Raw genomic sequence first — 19,478 nt, 5'->3', positions numbered from 1 at the left:
AACTCCATGTCTATCACAACGTCCCTACCTCCATTTTTCTGATCTGAATTTGACCTATCTGATCCTACTCCTGGGATCCCATCCCCCTACCACACTAGTTTAAATCCTCCCCAACAGAACTAGCAAAAGCCCCCGCAAGGACACCTGTCCCAGCTCTGCCTGGGTGCAGCCCGTCCAGTTTGTACAGGTCCCACCTTCCCCAGGACCGGCCCCAGTGCCTCAAGAATCTGAATCCCTCCCCGCTACACCATCTTTCCAGCCATGTGTTCATTTGGTCTATCCTCTTATTCCTGCTCTCACTAGTACATGGAACTGGGAGTAATCCTGAGCTTACTACATTTGAGGTCCTGCATTTTAATTTATCTCCTAACTTCCTGTACTGAGCTTGCAGGTCCTCGTCCCTTAGTTTACCTATGTCGTTGGTACCAGTGTGTACCACAACCACTGGCTGTTTATCTTCCCTCCCCAGAATGTCCTGCAGTTGCTTCATGAAATCCTGGACCCTTGCACCAGGGAGGCAACATACCATCCTTGATTCATGTTTGCGGTCACAGAAGTGTCTGTCTGTGCCCCTAACTATTGAATCCCCTATTACTATAGCCCTGCCACTTGTTTTCCTCCCGCCCCTCTGAGCAGCAGAGCCACCCATGGTGCCGTGAACTTTGCTGCTGTTGCTTTCCCGTGAGAGGCCATCCCCCCCAACAGTATCCAAAGTGGTATATCTGTTTGAGAGGGGGATAACCACAGGGAACTCCTGCACTATCTTCCTGGATATTTAACTATTTCTGATGGTCACCCATTCTCTTTCTGCCTGTAATCTTCACCTGCGCTGTGACTGCCTCGCTAAATGTGCTATCCATGACTTGCTCAGCATCGCAGATGCTCCACAATGAGTCCACCGGCAGTTCCAGCTCTGAAATCCGGTTAGCTAGAAGCTGCATTTGGACACACCTTCCGCACATATGGTCACCAGGGACGCTGGAAGCGTTCCTCATTTCCCACATCCTGTAGGAGGAGCATATCAAGGGTCTGAGTTCTCCTGCCATGACATCCCTCTTGATTAAGCTGGTTACTCCCTTAAAAAATACGTTAGCTTGGGGCCTTATTTATGTTAGCTAGGAACCTTGTTTCTTGATTAATTATACTTGTACAGTACTATATACTTTTTTTTATAGCTCCTACCTCACTATTAAGCAACAAATTACTTTAATAGATTAAAAAAAAACCACCAGAATTTAATCACCAATCAGTTGCTTTTTTTAAATATCCACTTTTAGAAGAGTGTCCCTCGCAGGTCTGGTGCACTCCTGAAGGCACTGCCTCTTCACTCTCTCTCTTTTTTGGTTTGAGGAGGAGGGAGGGATAGAAACACTACAGCAATGTAATGTTTGGGGCTATTCCGTTCTTTGACAGTGGGTCCTCCTCGATCCCCTTCTGAGTTGCAGTGACTGCGCTGACTTTTCCCAGCATGCTTCTCAGTCACTTCTCACTACTGCCCTCTGTTGGATAAAGTTTCCATTGAAGTCAGTGGAAAATACACTGCCAATTCATTGAGTGCATTATGTTCTACTGATGAAGACAAATTTCAAACCCTGTTTCTCCCTCATGGTCACATCTCCATTATTCTTCATTGGTCTACCAATGTGCCTCTTGGTACTCTCTCCTCTCTTTTTTTGTTTCTATTCTTCTGACTACTATTTATTTCTACGCTACTCTGATTCTTTCTTCTGAGTCTCTCTATTTGTTACTTTCTTCCTGCGTCTCTAAACAGTAACATTTCCTCTGTGTGTTTATCTCACTGTTATTGTTTCATTGTACCTGGTGCTTTTCTCCTGTTATTCCAGTGATCTCAGGGAACTGCATTCTTTTGTTTTCACTGAACCACATTTTCTGCCTTTTCCACTGATGGTCCATCACAATGGGATCTATATGAGTGATCAAGCAAGAGAGTGCAGCACAGCTAGAGTCAGGGTTTTGTGGAGAGCAACGAGGAGAGCATGGAGAATCAGAGATAGCACTGGTGGGTGGGAAGCATTAAGTAACATGAGTATCCCTTTGGCCTTTTGTCAGGTTATATTCCTGTGAAGCATATTATGACATTTTCCTACATTAAAGTCATTATAAGTGCAAATTGTTGTTGCTGCTGTAAATATATTTTTCTTGTTGGCCAAAGGATGTCAGGGAATGAATTACACGGTGTGGGTAGTAAAGGTAGTGCTTACCAACTAGACGGGGTGTATCTACAGTGCAGGCTGTTGTGTGTAAAATAGGGGAAGCCACAGGGCGATGGGACTGGGTGCTTTATGTGTAAATTTGAAACTTGTTTTCTCAATTATTGTTTTTGTAATTATGTGAAGTTTATTTTTATAGGTTTACAGTGGAATGGGGTAGAAGCTATGTTGATGGATGCAACTTAGTGAATTGTTTATGTTGCAGAGCAATTGGGCTGAAGTTCTTTTGGAGAGACTGAAGTTCTGTGCAATAAGATTGGTGAAACATGAAAGTAGAAAAAAGCTTAGAAAGGAGAAAACCCAGTTATTTGTCCAGTGAGGAAAAAAATAAATTGAAGGACATTCAAGCTATTCATGATAGATACTAGATTCATAAGATGGACTGGAGTCATGATATTTACTGCAGACACAAACCTTTTCTATTTTATGAAAAAGGTTTACAGGTTCTCATAATTGTCAAAGTGATTGTTGAAAGCTTTTGAATGTTTTAGATACTTAAAAACAAACATTACTCTGTTTAACATATGCCAGTACAAAACTATTGCTAACATAAAATTTTATACTCTTCTTTTGAAAGTGCAATGCTATGTGTTAGTAGTCAGAGCATTGTATTTCTGTCTATTATAGAAACAGATGCATCTTATCCATTGTTTTGAGCTTTGCTTGTTGCCATATTAAATATTTAGCAAAACATGTTCTTGTATGTCTTTCCTTGTTCTTTGTATGACATGTTTGTCTTCATTTCTTCATCCTTGAAAAAATGAAGTATATCTTGTTGCACAATCAGATCTGTTCATAAATGCCTGATTAATTACTTTATTTAACTCTAGGAGGAGGAGTAACTCATGGTGTGTTTCCTGAACAAAGTGGTAACACTGGCGGACTAACAGAAAGATGTGCACGCTGGGATGGCAAGCATGAGGCATCTCAGCCCGCACGTGACACTTTACTAAGTTGTGATGCAGTGCTTAACAGACACCCGCTACCCACTGGCTATGATAATTTGCCACACGTAGAACCAAAGGAGGTAAATGCAGAACGGACAAGCAAGTCTAATCTCAGAAGTCCAAAGGTACAAGATATGTACGAGGAGGTTCCAAAGAATAAAGATAAGCATGAAAAGGGCCCAAAGATACAAGATATGCGCGAAAAGGGTCCAAAGGTACAAGACAAACATGAGGAGGGTCCAAAGATAGAAGATAAGCGTGAGAAGGGCCCAAAGGTACAAGATATGCACAAGAAGGGTTCTAAGGTACAAGATAAACATGAGAAGGGCCCTAAAGTACAAGATATGCACAAGAAGAAGGATAACCTAGGTGAGAAATCAGGGAAACAATATTAAAATTAAACACATAAAGAGGGGGAATCCTATTCTGAGAAGAACTGATCTGGTCTCAATAAATGTGATTGATGTTTAATTGTTAGGAAGGTTTTATGAATGGTAACAAAAAACTATTCACCCTATAACACCTCTCATGTCAAAGGAAATCTCCAATTACTTTACAAAGGATGAGAAGCACTTTGAGCAGGAGGTAGGAATAGATTGGAGGTGGAACCAAAACATGGTTTAGGCAATAAATTTTAAGGAGGCTTTGGAAGGAAGAGGGAGAGATATATCAGTTAATTATTTTTAGAGAGCATTTCAAGGAGTAAGAGCCTAATAGGAGAAAGATTGTTCTCTAATATTCAATTGGAACATGAACCTTTATTCAGAGCAGTGAGGGCTATGGGGAAAATATACAACTGGAGAAAGCTATGAAGAAATGTGGCTCTGAAAAAATGTTAAAATCAGGACTTTGGCATTAGCGATTGTGTGTGTGTTTGTGTATACACGCAATGGCGCTTAGAAAGGAAAGGAGTGAAATCATAATGTGCTCATAGCTGTTTTGTTGGGAATGATCTTTGTGTATATTGTTTCCATATTCAGTTTCATGAGTTGAAAATCAACCAGTTTAGCCAGATAGTTGAACAGGTTATCTTTTCCACTTTATACTACAAGGCAATTACTGCCATTCTTGACTCAGCAAATTGCAGTTGTCATCCTTGTCAGTAAGCTATTACTATTCATCATGGTACTTTCAGAATTCCATTAAAAGCAAAGTTACATGAAAGATATTTTAGCACTTCATTTGTGAAGAACCATTTTATATCCAATGATAATTATTTTTATTTGATCTCTGGATGTGAAAAACGCAGTATTTATTGTAAATGCCTAGTTGCCCTAAGAGAATAAGATCTGTCACAAAATGTACGATGTAACAAGTATTAAACATTGAGGAGGACTGCATAAGACTTAAAGAAGATGGGGGAGGGTTCTGTAGAGGGGATACATAGGCTTACAAAACAAAAGGATATGGCAGCATTGCAGGGCAGCTATTTAGGTATTGATATCCAGAGGGTGACAGGAAGGGATAGAGTGTACAAACATAAAAAAAACAGCAGCAAATAGGGTCAAAGGGGGAAAAATGGTAAAAAGGCAAAATTAACTGTTCTTTACTTAAATGCACATAGTTTTCAGAACAAAATAAATGAACTAACTGCACAACTTGTAACATGGTTACAAGGAGATCAAAGTTGGGAACTAAGTATTCAGGGGTATGTGAATTTTCAAAAGGACAGGCAGGAAGGAAAGGGTGCTGGGGTAGCTTTGTTGGCTGGAGTAGGCTGGGAAAGGAGTTTAGCAGAAAAGATGGTTGATGAACAATGGCAAACATTTAAGAAAATAGTTCATGACTCACAACAAGATGTATCCCAGTGAGAAAGAAGGATTCTAGGAAGGATATAAACCAACCATGGTTAACCAAGGAAGTTAAGGAGTGTATCAAATTGAAAGAAAAATCATACAATATGGCAAAGACTAGTGGTAAGCCAGAGGATTGGGAAAGTTTTAAAAATCAACCAAAGATGACCAAAGAAAAATAAAGAGGGAGAAAATAAACTTTGAAGGTAAACTAGCAAGTAATATACAAATGGACAGTAAGAGCCTCTTACAATAATACAAAAGGAAAGAGAGAGGCCAAAGTGAACATAGGCCCATTAGAGAATGGAAATAATAATGGGGAACCAGGAAATGGCAAAGGAGTTGAATAAATACTTTGCTTCAGTCTTCACGGTAGAAGAATCTAATAGCATTACAAAGATACTAAAGAATCAAAGGTCAAAAGGGGGCAAGGAAATAAATACAATAACAATCACTAGAGAAAGAGTACTAGGGAAACTAATGGGGCTAAAGGCCGATAAGTCCCCTGGACCTGATGGGTTACATCAGTGATGTTGGATGCACTGGTAGTAGTCTTTCAAGAATCCTTAGAGTCTCGAAAAGTCCCAGAGGATTTAAAACTGCCAATGTAACACACTTATTCAAAAAGTGAGGGAGACAAAAAACAGGTAACTATAGGCCAGTTAGCTTAACATCGGTCATTGGGAAAATGTTGGAGTCTGTTATAAAGGATGTAATAGCAGAGCATTTAGAAATACATAATATAATCAAGCAGAGTCAACATGGCTTAATGAAGGGGAAATCATGCCTGACAAATTTTATTAGAATTCTTTGAGGAGGTAACAAGCAGGATAGATAAAGTGGAACCAGTAGATGTAATATTTGGATTTCCAAAAGGCGTTTGATAAGGTACCGCACATAAGGCTACTTAATAACATAAGAGCCCATGGTGTTGGGGGTAATATATTAGCATGGATAAAGGATTGGCTAACTAATAGAAGACAAGGAGTTGGGATAAGGGGGACATTTTCAGGATGGCAACCTGTAACTAGTGGAGAGCTACAGAGATCAGTGCTGGGGCCACAATTATTTACAATATATATTAATTACTTGGATGAAGGAAGTGAATGTGCTCTTGCCAAGTTTGTGGATGACACAAAAATAGGTGGGAAGGCAAGTGGTGAGGATGACACAAAGAGTCTACAGAGGAAAAATAGAGGAACTGAGTCTTATTTAAATGGAGAAAGACTGCAGGAAGCTGCAGCACAGAAGGGGTCCTCACGCATGAATCCCAAAAAGCTAACATACAGGTTTCGCAGGTAATAGGGAGGGCAAATGGAAGATCTGTCTTTATTTCAAAGGGAATGGAGTATAAAAATAGGAAAGGTGTGCTAAAAACTATACAAGGCACTAGTTAGACCACACCTATGAACAATTTTGGTCCCCTTTTCTAAGGAAAGATATTGGAGGCAGTCCAGAGAAAGTTCACCACATTGATCTCGGGCATGGAGGGATTTTCTTATTAGGAGTGGGTGAGTAGGTTGGGCCTGTACTCACTGGAGTGTGGAAGGATGAGAGGCAATCTTATTGAAATATAAGATTCCTTGACAGGCTAGATGCTGAGATGTTGTTTCCTCTTGTGGGACAGCCTAGGACCAGAGGGCATAATCTCAGAGTAAGGGGATCGCCCATTTAAGACAGATATGAGGAGGTATTTCTTCTCTAAGAGGGTATTGAATCTATGGAATTCTTTACCACAGAGGGCTGTAGAGGCTGGGTCGTTAAGTGTATTCAAGGCTGAGATAGACAAATTTTTAATCAGTAAGGGAATCAGGGTCTATGGGGAAAAGGCAGGAATGTGGAGCTGAAGATTATCAGATCAGCCATGATCTCATTGAATGGTGGAACAGACTCAATGGGCCAAATGGCCTACTTCTGCTGCTGTGTCTTATGGTCTTATGGTCTGATAGACAGGTTAGCAGAATGGGAATACAGGCGACAATTGAACAACTTAATGTAGCTAAATATGAAGTAATAGACTTTGAGATACAAAATCAACCGAACATATACTTAATACAAAGACATTGAAGCATGTGGATGAACAGATAGTTCCTACACTTGTTAGTGCAAAAGGATAAAGCTGTTGGAAAAAGCAATTGAATTCTGAATTCAATAGATAGGGACATGGCACATAAGAGTAACAAAGTATTGCTTTGTTTTTACAAATGGGAACTCAGCCATAATTAAAATTATGGGCCGAATCTTTGGGTCGGTGAGCGGGGGCGGGGGCGGGCCTCACTCACTGACGTGTAAAATGATGTGTGGTGACGTCAGGTGTGCGAACCGATGTCACTGCGCGTCATTCTGATCCTCAGTTTGACGGGCATGCAGTGGAGTTGGCTGCGCACCCGCCAAACTGCCAAAGGCCTATTAAGGCCATGTAGAAGCTAATTAAAATAATTAATTGAACTGCCCGTCCAACCTTAAGGTTGACAGGCAGGCGAAGAGCCAGGCGGCCTTCGCATTTATCATGTAACCTCATCCACAGGCGGGTTGAGGTTTCATGAAGGGTTTATAAATTAAATAAATTTTTAAATTAAAGTTAATTGACATGTCCGAGCTCATGTGACACTGTCACATGAGGGGACATGTCTTAAAAATTTTTATTTTTCTTTATTAAAATGTTTTCAAATCACACTAATCTCCCTGAGGCAGCTCCATTGCTTTCTAATCATTGAAACTTAAATTGTAAATGCTAATAATTAATTTTCCTTTTGAAATCTAATGATATTGATTAGTATGATCCACTTCCAGGAAGACAGTTTCTGTAATTAAATCAGTTCAACAAAGAAATGTAAGCAGGTTACTTCATCCTGGTCATAGCTGAAATTACAGACTGAAGAAGCATACGTGTAATAAGTTTTAACCAAACAGGTTCAGCTTCTCATCTTAGAGACAAATTCAAATTGTTTGTATTATCTTTTGATGATTTTATTCTGTTCTATCATCATTCTTGTGCTCGCTAACATGCATTGGCTCCCGACTCATAAATGCCACAATTTTAAAGATCTCATCTTTCTTTTCAAATCTCTCCATGGCCCCACCATTTCCTATTTCTGTAACCTTTCCAGCCGTGTAACCCTCCAAGAATTCTGGATCCCTCCAATCGTGGTCTTTATTGTATTTCCGGCTTCCCTTGTTCCACCGCTAATGTACATGCCTTCAGCTATCCAGGCCCTAAGCTATAGAATTCGGTCCCTAAACTTTTCCACCTCTCCACTTCTCTCTCGTTCTTCAACACTCTCTTTAAATCTAACTTTCTGATCAAGATTTTAGTCACCTGTCCTAATGACTCTTTCTTCAACTCAGTGGCAATTTAAAAAAATCTTTTGATGCTCTTGTGGAGAATCTTTGGATGTTTTACTACATTAAAGATGCTGTTATTATGATAAAATAACATTTGTTTTAAATGTTTTTTGTTCTAGCATCTAATATCAATTTTATTGTGGGGTTACTGGCTGAAAACAGTTAGTAAGCCAGGCAGTTGAAGAACTAATTAAACAGTATTAAGGATATACAACCTTGCAGCTAGGAATAATTCACCATTCGCTGTGCACATGAATTCAATTCTTTCAGACTCAGTAACCTAACACTCTGAATAATTCTTTAAGACCCACATTTAAATAAAACTATTTGAAAATGGTACAGCTAAATAAAAAGAGAATAATATTAGTTGGAATTTTTAAATAATTGCTTCAGTTCTGCTAGCGAATATATATATTTTGTTGGTGTGGATGTTTGTTTCACTTTCCAATAATGTACCAACATGTTTCTCAGTTTAATCCAATTTTTTGTGGAAGATGTCAAGTATTGTTGTATTGGCCATGCATGATGGTATTCTTTCACTTGTGTGAAACACATTTGCAACTCATAAACACTATAGTTATTTGGCTACTGTTGAGCCAATAATCTTAACACACTTTCACCAGTATGATAATCTTGATCAAGATATGTCATGTTTTCAAATCTATAGATTTTTCTTGAATATGTTTGTTTTCCTCCAATTTGAAAAATGTCAGTTTTTCTTCTTTCAATATCCTTTTGTATTTTACCACTTGCTAACTTCCAACCATGGCTCTGGCGCTCAGTAACTGTCTGGTGTGAGATGAGAGCGAACAACACTGGATGTTTCACAATACAATATTTGAGTATTGCTGAGAAAAGAGGCATTTTGTTGACGCTTTTTGCCTTGTCAGGACAATTCACAAGAATACAACGTAAGGAAAAACAACAAATTTATATTGTATGAGAAGAGAGTGCTGATTAGTTGGCAATGGACTCTGATTGGTAGAGGCTTTGCCATGGAGAATGCACCAGTTGATGTTGACTGACAGTTAACTGCCAAGCATCATTTAAAATTTAAACCAGGCAGCTTGACTCTGATTAATCAAGGCATTGCCCTGAGGAATGAACCAGTGAAAGGCTGTCACTTATTTTGTTTAGCTGCAACAGGTGCAATATGTGTGCATGTTCTTTCTGCCTGCAAAAAACAGGGCCCTGTGTATTAATATATGCAGTTTCGAATACACACAAATGCGCCACACTGCAAGCCCAACTGACAATCATAAATTGGTTGTCAGCATAATTCTTGGCACACTGAGGATTATTTAGCAAATGTTGTTCAATCATGGAATCACGCCTTGGCCTTTGCACACAATGGAAGGGACATGCTGTTTGATACAATCCATCACTGGCACTGAAATTTACATACCACATTACTCATTTGTGGCAGAATGTGTTTTTGGCTAATGAGATCAGGAATAGGAGAATAGACCAAATTAATGCATGGCTGGAGATGTGGTGAAAGAGAGAGGGATTTAGATTCCTGAGGCATTGGGACAGATTCTGGGAAAGGTGGGACCTGTGGGACCTGTACAAGTTGGGCGGGTTGCACCCCAGCAGGACAGAGACCAATATCCTTGCAGGGGTATTTGCTAGTACTGCAGGGGAAGGTTTAAACTAGAGTGGCAGGGGGATGGGAACCTGAGCAAGGAGACACAGGAGAGGCAAACAAGGATAGAAATGAAAGATAGAAAAGTATAAAGCAAAAGTGGAAGGCAGAGGAAGCAAGGGCTAGCAGCAAATAGGGCCATAGTACAAAAAATGTGTAAAAATTTTAAAAAGACAAATTTAAAGGCCTTGTATCTGAATGCATGGAGCATTTGCACTGAGGTAGATTTTAAAAATTATTTATTATGGGATGTGGCGTCGCTGGCTAGGCCAGCATTTATTGCCCAACGCTAATTGCCCTTGACAAAGTGGTGGTGAGCTGCCTTATTGAACCGCTGCAGTCCCTCTGATGTAGGTACACCCACAGTGCTGCTAGGGAGAGAGTTCCAGGATTTTGAATCGCCGACTGTGAAGGAACAGCGATGTATTTCCAAGTCAGGATGGTGAATGGCTCAGAGGGGAACTTCCAGGAGGTGCTGTTCCCATGTATCTGCTGCCCTTGTCCTTCAGGATGGTAGCAGTCATGGGTTTGTAAGATGCTGCCTAAGGAAACTTGGTAAGTTTCTGCAGTGCATTTTGTAAATGGTACACACTGCTGCAACTGGTTGTTGGTGGTAGAGGACTTGAATGTTTGTGGAAGGTGTGTTAATCAAGTGGGCTGCTTTTTCCTGGACAGTGTCAAGTTTCTTGAGTGTTGTAGGAGTTGCACTCATCCAGGCAAGGGAGCAGTATTCCATCACACTCCTGACTTGTGCCTTGTAGATGGTGGACAGGTTTTGGGAAGTCAGGAGGTGAGTTACTTGCCACAGGATTCCTAGCCTCTGTCCTGCTCTTGTCGCCACAGCATTAATGTGGCTGGTCCAGTTCAGTTTCTGGTCAATGGTAACCCCCAGGTTTCAGTGATGGTAATGCCATTGAATGCCATTGAATTATCTCTTGTTGGCGATGGTCATGGCTGATACTAGTGTGGCGCGAATATTATTTGCCGCTTGTCAGCCCAAGCCTGCATATTGTCTAGGTCTTGCTGCATTTGGACATCAACTGCTTCAGTATCTGAGGAGTCACGAACGGTGCTGGACATTGTGCAATCATCAGCGAACATTCCCACTTCTGACCTTATGATGGATGATGGAAGGAAGGTCATTGATGAAACAGTTGAAGATGGTTGGGCCTAGGACACTACCCTGAGAAAATCCTGCAGTGATGTTCTGGAACTGAGGCCAATCAGTGGCAAGTTTTCCCCCAATTCCCATTGACTCCAGTTTTGCTAGGACACTTTGATGCCACACTCGGTCAGTCACTCTTACCTTACCTCTGGAGTTCAATTCTTTTATCCATGCATGAACCAACACTGCAATGAGGTCAGAAGCTGAATGACCCTGGCGGAATTGAAACTGAGTGTCAGTGAGCAGGTTATTGCTAAGCAAGTGCCACTTGATAGCATTGTTGATGATCCCTTCCATCACTTTACTGAAGATTGAGAGTAGACTGATGGGGTGGTAATTGGCCGGTTTGGATTTGTCTTGCTTTTTGTGTACATCACATACCTGGGCAATTTTCCACATTGTCAGGTAGATGCTCATGTTGTAGCTGTACTGGAACTGTTTGGCTAGGGGCACAGCAAGTTCTGAAGCACAAGTCTACAGTGCTATTGTCGGAATATTGTCAGGCCCCATAGCCTTTGCAGTATCCAGTCATTTCTTGATATCATGTGGAGTGAGTCAGTATGGTTGGAGACTGGCATCTGGAGGACCTCTGGAGGAGGCCGAGATGGATCATCCACTTGACACTTCTGGCTGAAGATTATTGCCAACGCTTCATCCTTATCTTTTGCACTGATGTGCTGGGCTCCCCCATCATTGAGGATGAGTATATTTGTGGAGCCTGCCCCTCCAGTGAGTTGTTTAATTATCCACCACCATTCACGACTGGATGTGGCAGGACTGCAGAGCTTCAATCTTACTTATTGGTTGTGGAAGCACTTAGCTCTGTCTATCACTTGCTGCTTATGCTGGTTGTCATGCAAGTAGCTCTGTGTTGTAGCTTCACCAGGTTGACACCTCATTTGAGGGCATGGCTGATGCTGCTCCTGGCATGCCCTCCTGCACTCTTCATCGAGTCAGGTCTGATCCCTGGCATGGTGGTAATGGTAGAATGGGGGATGTGCCAGGCCAAGAGGTTACAGATTGTGGTTGAGTACAATTCTGCTGCTGCTGATGGCCTACAGCGCTTCATGGATGCCCAGTTTTGAGTTGCTAGATGTAAATGGGTCCAATATGATTGCGATTACAGAGACATGGTTGCAAGTTGAACAAGGCTGGGGGCTGAATATCCAAGGATACTCGATATTTAGAAAGGATAGGCAAAAAGGAAGAAGAGGTGGTGTGGCATTGTTAGTAAAGCTAATGCAGAAAACATTAGCGGGAATTGTATGTAGGCCTCCAAATAGTAGTGGTAATGTATGGGATGGCATTAAACAGGAAATTCATGTAACAAGAGTGCTATAGTAATCAAGGGTGGCTTTAATCTATATATAGATGGGGCAAACTAAATTTGCAATAATACTGTGGTTGATGAATTCCTGCAGTATTAACGAGGTGGTTTCTTTAGACCAGTACATTGAGGAACCAGCTGAGGAACATGCTATCCTAGATTTGGTATTGTGCAAAGAGAAGTGGTTAATTAATAATCTTGTTGTGCAGGGTCCTTTAGGGAAGAGTGACCATAACACGATAGAATTCTTCATTAGGATGGAAAGTGAAGTAGTCCAATCCGAAACTAGGGTCCTAAATCTAAACAAAGGAAACTACAAAGGTATGCGGGGCATGTTGGCTAGATAGATAGATTGGGGAACTTCATTAAAAGGCATGGCCATGGATAGGCAATGGCTAATATTTAAGGAATGAATGCAGGCATTGCAATAGTTATACATTTCTTTCTGGCGCAAAAACACAACAGGAAAATTGGCCCAACCATGGCTAATAAAATAAATTAAGGATAGTATTAAATCCAAAGAGGAGTCATGTAAAGTTACTAGAAAAAGTAAGCCAAAATATTGGGAACAGTTTAAAATTCAGCAAAAGAGGACAAAGAGATGGATGAAGAGGCGAAAAATCGAGTATGAGAGAAAACTTACAAGGAACACAAAAGCGGACTGTAAACGTTTCTATAAGTATGTAAAAAGAAAAAGATTAGTGAAGACAGATGTAGATCCCTTACAGCCTGCAATGGTAGAATTTATAGTGGAGAACAAGGAAATTGCAAAGCAATTAAACAACGACTTTAGTTCTGTCTTCATGGAATAAGACACAAATAACCAAGGAATGAGTGAGAAGGAGGAATTGAAGGAAATTAGTATTTGTAAAAAATAGTGCTGGAGAAATTAACGGGACTGAAAGCCAATACATCCCCAGGGCCTGATAACCTACATCCTAGGGTACTAAAGGAGGTGGCCATGAAAATAATGGATACATTGGTTGTCATCTTCCAAAATTCTGTAGCTTCTGGAAGTCCCAGCAGATTGAAGGGTGGCAAATATAACACCACTATTTAAAGAAAGATGGAGGGAGAAAACAAGGAATTACAGACTGGTTAGCCTAACATCGGTAGTAGGGAAAATACTAGAGTCTATTATAAAGGATGTGATAACAGGACACTTGAAAAAAATCAACAGGGTTAGACAAAGTCAACATGGATTTATGAAAGAGAAATCATGTTTGACAAACCTACTGGAAGTTTTTTGAGAATGTAACTAGCAGAGTAGGTAAGGGAGAACCAGCCACCTAAAGTCAAGGAAGAGCTTCATGAACAGCGTTGTTCCATTACAATCAACCCCATGTGAAGCCCGCATCGCCTTGTGGAAAGACCGGCTCGTCAGTCTTGAACAACCCCAGCAATGGAAATTCTACTGGATGAAAGCCTTCCCCCGGGAGCTAATTACAACTGGGCAACCTGGAAGTGCCTTAACAGACTTAGGACTGGTGTAGGTCGTCAAAGGGGTCACTAAGCAAATGGGGATATACAACCAGCCCGACAACTTGTGAATGTAGAACTGAGCCACAGACTATGCAACATCTCCTGCAATGCCTATCGCTAGAGGAACCCTGCACTGTTGCAGATCTTGTGGTATTTGGATTTTCAGAAAGCTTTTGATTAAGTCCCACATAAGAGGTTAATGCGCAAAGTTAAAGCAAATGGGATTGGGGGTAATACATTGGCATGGATTGAGAATTGGTTAGCAGATAGGAAACAGAGTAGGAATAAATGGGTCTTTTTCAGAGTGGCAGGCAGTGGCTAGTGGGGTACTGTAGGGATCAGTGCTTGGGCCCTGGCTATTCATGATATATATCAATGATCTAGATCTTTTTATCATGTCCATGGACAGTCTATACAAGGCCCAGCCAGAACTGGACACATTTTTGCATCTTGTTGTTGAATTTGGCAAGATCTGCAACAGTGCAGAGTTCCTCTAGCGATAGGCATTGCAGGAGATGTTGCATAGACTGTGGTTCAGTTCTACATTCACAAGCTGTCGGGCTGGTTGTATATTCCCATTTGCTTAGTGACCCCTTTGAACGAATTACACCAGTCCTAAGTCTGTTAAGGCACTTCCAGGTTGCCCAGCTCCCGGGGGAAGGCTTTCATCCAGTAGAATTTCCATTGCTGGGGTTGTTCGAGACTGGCGAGCCGGTCTTTCCACAGGGCGATGCGGGCTTCACATGGGGTTGATTGTAATGGAACAACGCTGTTCATGAAGCTCTTCCTTGACTTTAGGTGGCCGAGTGTAGGTGTATGACCATGTAGAGGGTGCCTCTCATCTGATGTTTGACAGAGTCGCTCTTTCTTGCTGGCTACCGTTCTTCTTATATCAGGGGGAGCGATACCCGCCAGGATATATAGGCTGTTGGTGTTTGTTTGTTTTAAACAATCTATGATAAGTTGGCAGCTTGCATTCAGAACGGCATCCATCTTCTTAGCATGAGTAGATATTTCCCATGCAGGGCAGGGGTATTCGGCAGTGGAATAGCAAAGAGCAAGTGCACTGGTTCGCAATGTTTTCGAGCTTGCTCCCCATTTTGTGTTAGTGAGCTTATTCAGTATGTTGTTTCTTGCGCTCACTTTTGCCTTTGTCTTTTCGATGTGGTTTTTGAAGGTGAGGCATCTGTCAAGGGTGACTCCTAAGTAGATAGGGTGCTCATAATGCGTCAGTGTTGCTCCACACCAGGTTACTTTAAGCTGGCGTTTGTCTTCACGGTTTCTGAGGTGGAATGCACAAACTTGCATCTTTGATGGGTTTGCGCGAAGGTGGTTTTCTTCATAGTTGGATGTTAGTCCCTCCAAGGCCTCAAAAGCGTTTTCTCCACGGTCTTAAAATCAGTACTTGGGCAGTGACACATAAGTCATCAGCATATATAAAATGGCATGTGACACCATCTATAGGTTGGTCATTCGTGTAGATGTCGTACAGCAGCGGTGCAAGCACGCTTCCCTGAGGAAGACCATTCTTCTGAATACACCTGAAAGGGCCAAGGCAGAAGCGTTCATGTCACGGTCCTATTTCAATCAATTCTACCACCATCACGCAGAGCAAGTAGTGTATGATTTAGATGAGGGAACCAAATGTAATATTTCCAAGTTTGCAGATAACACAAACCTAGGTGGGAATGTGAGTGGTGACGAGGATGTAAAGAGGCTTCAAGGTTATTTCAACAAGTTGAGTGAGTTAGTAAATATATGGCAGTTGCAGTTTAACTTGGGTAAGTGTGAAGTTATCCACTTTGGTAAGAAAAAACAGAATGGCAGAGTATTATGTAAATGGTGATATATTGGGAAATGTTGATGTACAAAGGGAGCTGGGTGTCCAAATACACCAGTCACTGAAAGCAAGCATTTAGGTGCAGCAGAACTGACTTACATTAGTCCAAATCGAGTGGAAAGCCTGAGGTGGCAGCTGCGGCGAAGGGTGGTGCGTCCCACAAGGCAGCGAAGACTGAAGTCACCAAGGAGCTGCCTAACAAGCGGAGGAAATCTCACAAGCAGAGCTATTCCATTTACACATACAGGATGCTGACCCAGGTCCACCCTTCCACCAGGATCTCGTCCAAGGCCATGAGTCTTATGAATTCCTTCATTGTCGACATTTTCGAATGCATCGCCTCCAAGGCTTCGCACCTCATTCACTACAACAAGCATCTCATCATCTCGGCTAGGGAGATCCAAAACAGTGTCTGCCTCATGCTGCCAGGGGAACTGGTGAAACACACCATCTCCAAAAGCACCAAAGCGGTCACCAAATACACCAACTCCGTTTAGACCGATCATTCTAAAAATTATAAAAAACATGCAGGTGCAGCAAGCAGTTAGAAAGGCAAATGGGAATGTTGGGCTTCATTGCAAGAGGATTTGAGTGCAGAAGCAAGGATATCTTACTGCAGCTGTACAGGGCCTTGGTGACAACCAACTGGAGTTTTGTGTGCAGTTTTGGTCTCCTTACGTAAGAAAGGATATACTTGCCATAGATAGAGTGCAACGAAGGTTCACCAGACTGATTCCTGGGATGGCAGGATTGTCGTTTGAGGAGAGATTGGATTGACTAGGTCTATATTCACTGGAATTTACAAGAATGAGAGGGGGACTCATTGAAACGTATAAAATAATTCTGACAGGGCTGGACAAACTGGATGCAGGGATGATGTTTCCTCTGGTCGAGGGGTCTAGAACAAGGGGTCACAGTTTCAGGATACAAGGTAGGCCATTTAGGACTAAGATGATGAGAAATTTCTTCACTGAGAGGGCAGTGAAGCTGTAGAATTCTTTACCACAGAAGGCGGTGGAGACCAAGTCACTGAATATATTTAAGAAGGAAATAGATTTCTAGACTCTAAAGGTATCATAGGGTATGGGGAAAGAGCGGAAGTATGGTTTTGAGATAGACAATCAGCCATGATCTTATTGAATGGTGGAGCAGACTCAAAGGGCTGAATAGCTTACTCCTGCTCCTATTTTCTATGTTTCTATGATCCGTGATTGGACAACAATTGCTAAATAATCCTCTTTATACTAAGAATTATGCTGACAACCAATTCAAGATTGTCAGTCGGGCTGGTAGTGTGGCACATTTCCATGTACTGAAAGCTACATATATTAATACACAGGACCCTGTTTTTTGCAAACAGAAAGAACATGTACACTCACTGCTCCTGTTTCAGCTAAACAAAAATAAGTGACAGCCATTCACTGTTCATTCCTCAGGGCAATGCCTTGCCCAATCAAAGTCAAGCTGCCTGGTTTAAATTTCAAACAATGCTTGGCGGTTAACTGTCAGTCACAATCAACTGATGCATTCTCTATGGCAATGCCTCTACCAATCCACTTTCAAATTGGCACTCCCTTCTTATACAGTATAAATTTGTTGTTTTCCCTTACGTTGCATTGTTGCGAATTATCCTGATGAGTGCAAGACGAAAAACTTCGACAAAATGTCTCTTTTTCCAGCAATACTCAAGTTCTGTACTACCAAACGACTATTAATATAATATCCTCTCAAGCTTTGTGGAGATGTACATAAACTCCACTCTGACACTCTCTGGCATTTTTGAACTGGTGAATTCACATGTGTAAGAGTTCATGTAACTCTTATTCTAAATGAGTTTGAGCCTCCTTTAAAACATTGGACGGAGCAATGACATCAGAGCCTGCTAAGCATTCTATAGCTAATATTGCTAATAGTAAGAGACATACATCATGACCATCTTGGTGCATTTATTCTTTTAATTTCTAAACTGAAAGTTAAGTGGTGTTTGATTCTGTATATGGTCCAGTGATGTCTTACTGGGCTTGAAATTATGATTAAGTTTAAGAGAAGTGAATGCTACCTGAGTGATGACAGCAAGCAGGGACACCACTTGGTTTAACAGCTAAATGAATGACCAAATACTGTGATTTCTGTCAATTTACACAATTGGTTATCCTGCTTCAACAATTTCACTCTAATAGAATGATTAACTTGCAGGATGATGTATCTTCGAATCTGAGTTTGTGAAGACTGGTTCTGGTATAGATTTTTTTTTGTAGCCATTTTTCCCCCATTTTTCTTCTCCTATTCTGAGGTCATTGGCTTCTGCTCAAGTTATGGTTCCACAGATACTGACAGCTCCCTTGTACTTTCTAAAATGTGACTTCATGCATAAGTGGATACAGTGAGTGTCAGCAAGCTGCTGGGCATGGGGGAATCAAAACCCAGTACGATCTTCTTTTCATCTGACATCCACACACAGGTGCTTTTCAGCAGATATCACAGGATGGTGAACAAGAATTGAAACTTTGGCTGATGTTCCTTGCACTAACAGGGCAACAAGACCAGTTTTATTGCTCCAACTGCTGCCCTGGTTAAGATCAACTTACTCAGCACACACTGAGGATTAAACCTATGACTTTCTGATCTGTATAGCTCAGTTACATGTTGCATTTACCAACCCATTCCAGGAAGCTTGAGAGGTGGCATATTTAATTTTTGTGTATGTTCTATCAGAGACCAATAATTACACAGCACACATTATACATTGCCTTCCAACCTTTTTCACATAACACTGAGAAATATTTGAATTATACTTACTACATGATATTAGTAATGAATGTGTGAATTCATTTGTATGCACGCTCTTAACAAGGGTGTTAATACATTCATAATTAATATCGTACAACAGGATTTCAATCTATTGTGGAGAAATACTATTGTCTTTTACAGGAACTGAATTGTAATGGCATTCAAAATTGAAACTTTAAGAAAGGGCCACTGCCAAGTCGTTATCTCTGTTTCAGTATAAGATGTCATGTTGAAAAGAGAGTATGAGACATTTGCTGAATTTAAGTTTCACTGGCATTTCTTCTTATGATTCCATTCTAATATAAAGTTCCATACAGTTGTGATTTAAAGTCATAACCAATACATTACATGGAAAACTCACTGTATTGATCAGATCCAAGTTTACTTCATTCATTCTTTGTAAAATATACAGAAGACTTCCTTTATGTCATAGCTTAAAAATTATTCAGATGGTCAGACTTGCATTGAAGAGGTTGAACCGTCAAGTGAAATGAAATACTAACCTAAAGTACTCTTCAAACAGCTGCTCCAGATCCACCTTATGGAATTACAGTTCTTGAAAGTGTCCATGACTCCATGGTGTTAGGATGGAAACAACCAAAATTCCAAGGTGGTTCTGACATAACTGGTTACTTTGTGGATTATCTTGAGGTTATTGATGGTATCCCTGGAAAATGGAAAGAAGCCCACATCAAAGCTATCAGTGATCGGGCATACAGAGTAAGTGAAACAAGGCTCATTTCCTGAATGTCTTTAGAAATTATAAGGAAGAACTTTCAGTTCAATATTCTTTTCAAATGTCTGTCTAAATGTAAGAAAAATAAAATCACTTTTATTGAAATAAGTTTGATTTTGTTCCCCACCACTTCAGGTCTTCTTTCTTTCATTCCATTTGCATCAGTTGTGCAAGGGA

The 19,478-nt window shown here is 40.9% G+C and overlaps 1 protein-coding gene across 3 annotated transcripts in view; it reads left to right on the top strand.

Moving 5' to 3' along the window:
* Positions 1 to 19,478, top strand: part of myom1b (myomesin 1b) — a 220,854-nt gene that overhangs the window by 101,772 nt on the left and 99,604 nt on the right. For 2 of the 3 annotated variants that reach the window (XM_041190639.1, XM_041190640.1), the window contains exon 18: positions 19,089 to 19,285. In XM_041190639.1, the coding sequence (XP_041046573.1) occupies positions 19,089 to 19,285 (197 nt within the window). Of the gene's footprint in view, positions 1 to 3,061; positions 3,080 to 19,088; positions 19,286 to 19,478 lie in introns of all 3 variants that reach the window. The other variant, XM_041190638.1, reaches the window with a different exon arrangement.

This window comes from Carcharodon carcharias, chromosome 6 (genome assembly GCF_017639515.1).
Source record: "Carcharodon carcharias isolate sCarCar2 chromosome 6, sCarCar2.pri, whole genome shotgun sequence".
Taxonomy (NCBI): Eukaryota; Metazoa; Chordata; class Chondrichthyes; order Lamniformes; family Lamnidae; genus Carcharodon; species Carcharodon carcharias.
This window is presented reverse-complemented; position numbering and strand designations above follow the sequence as displayed.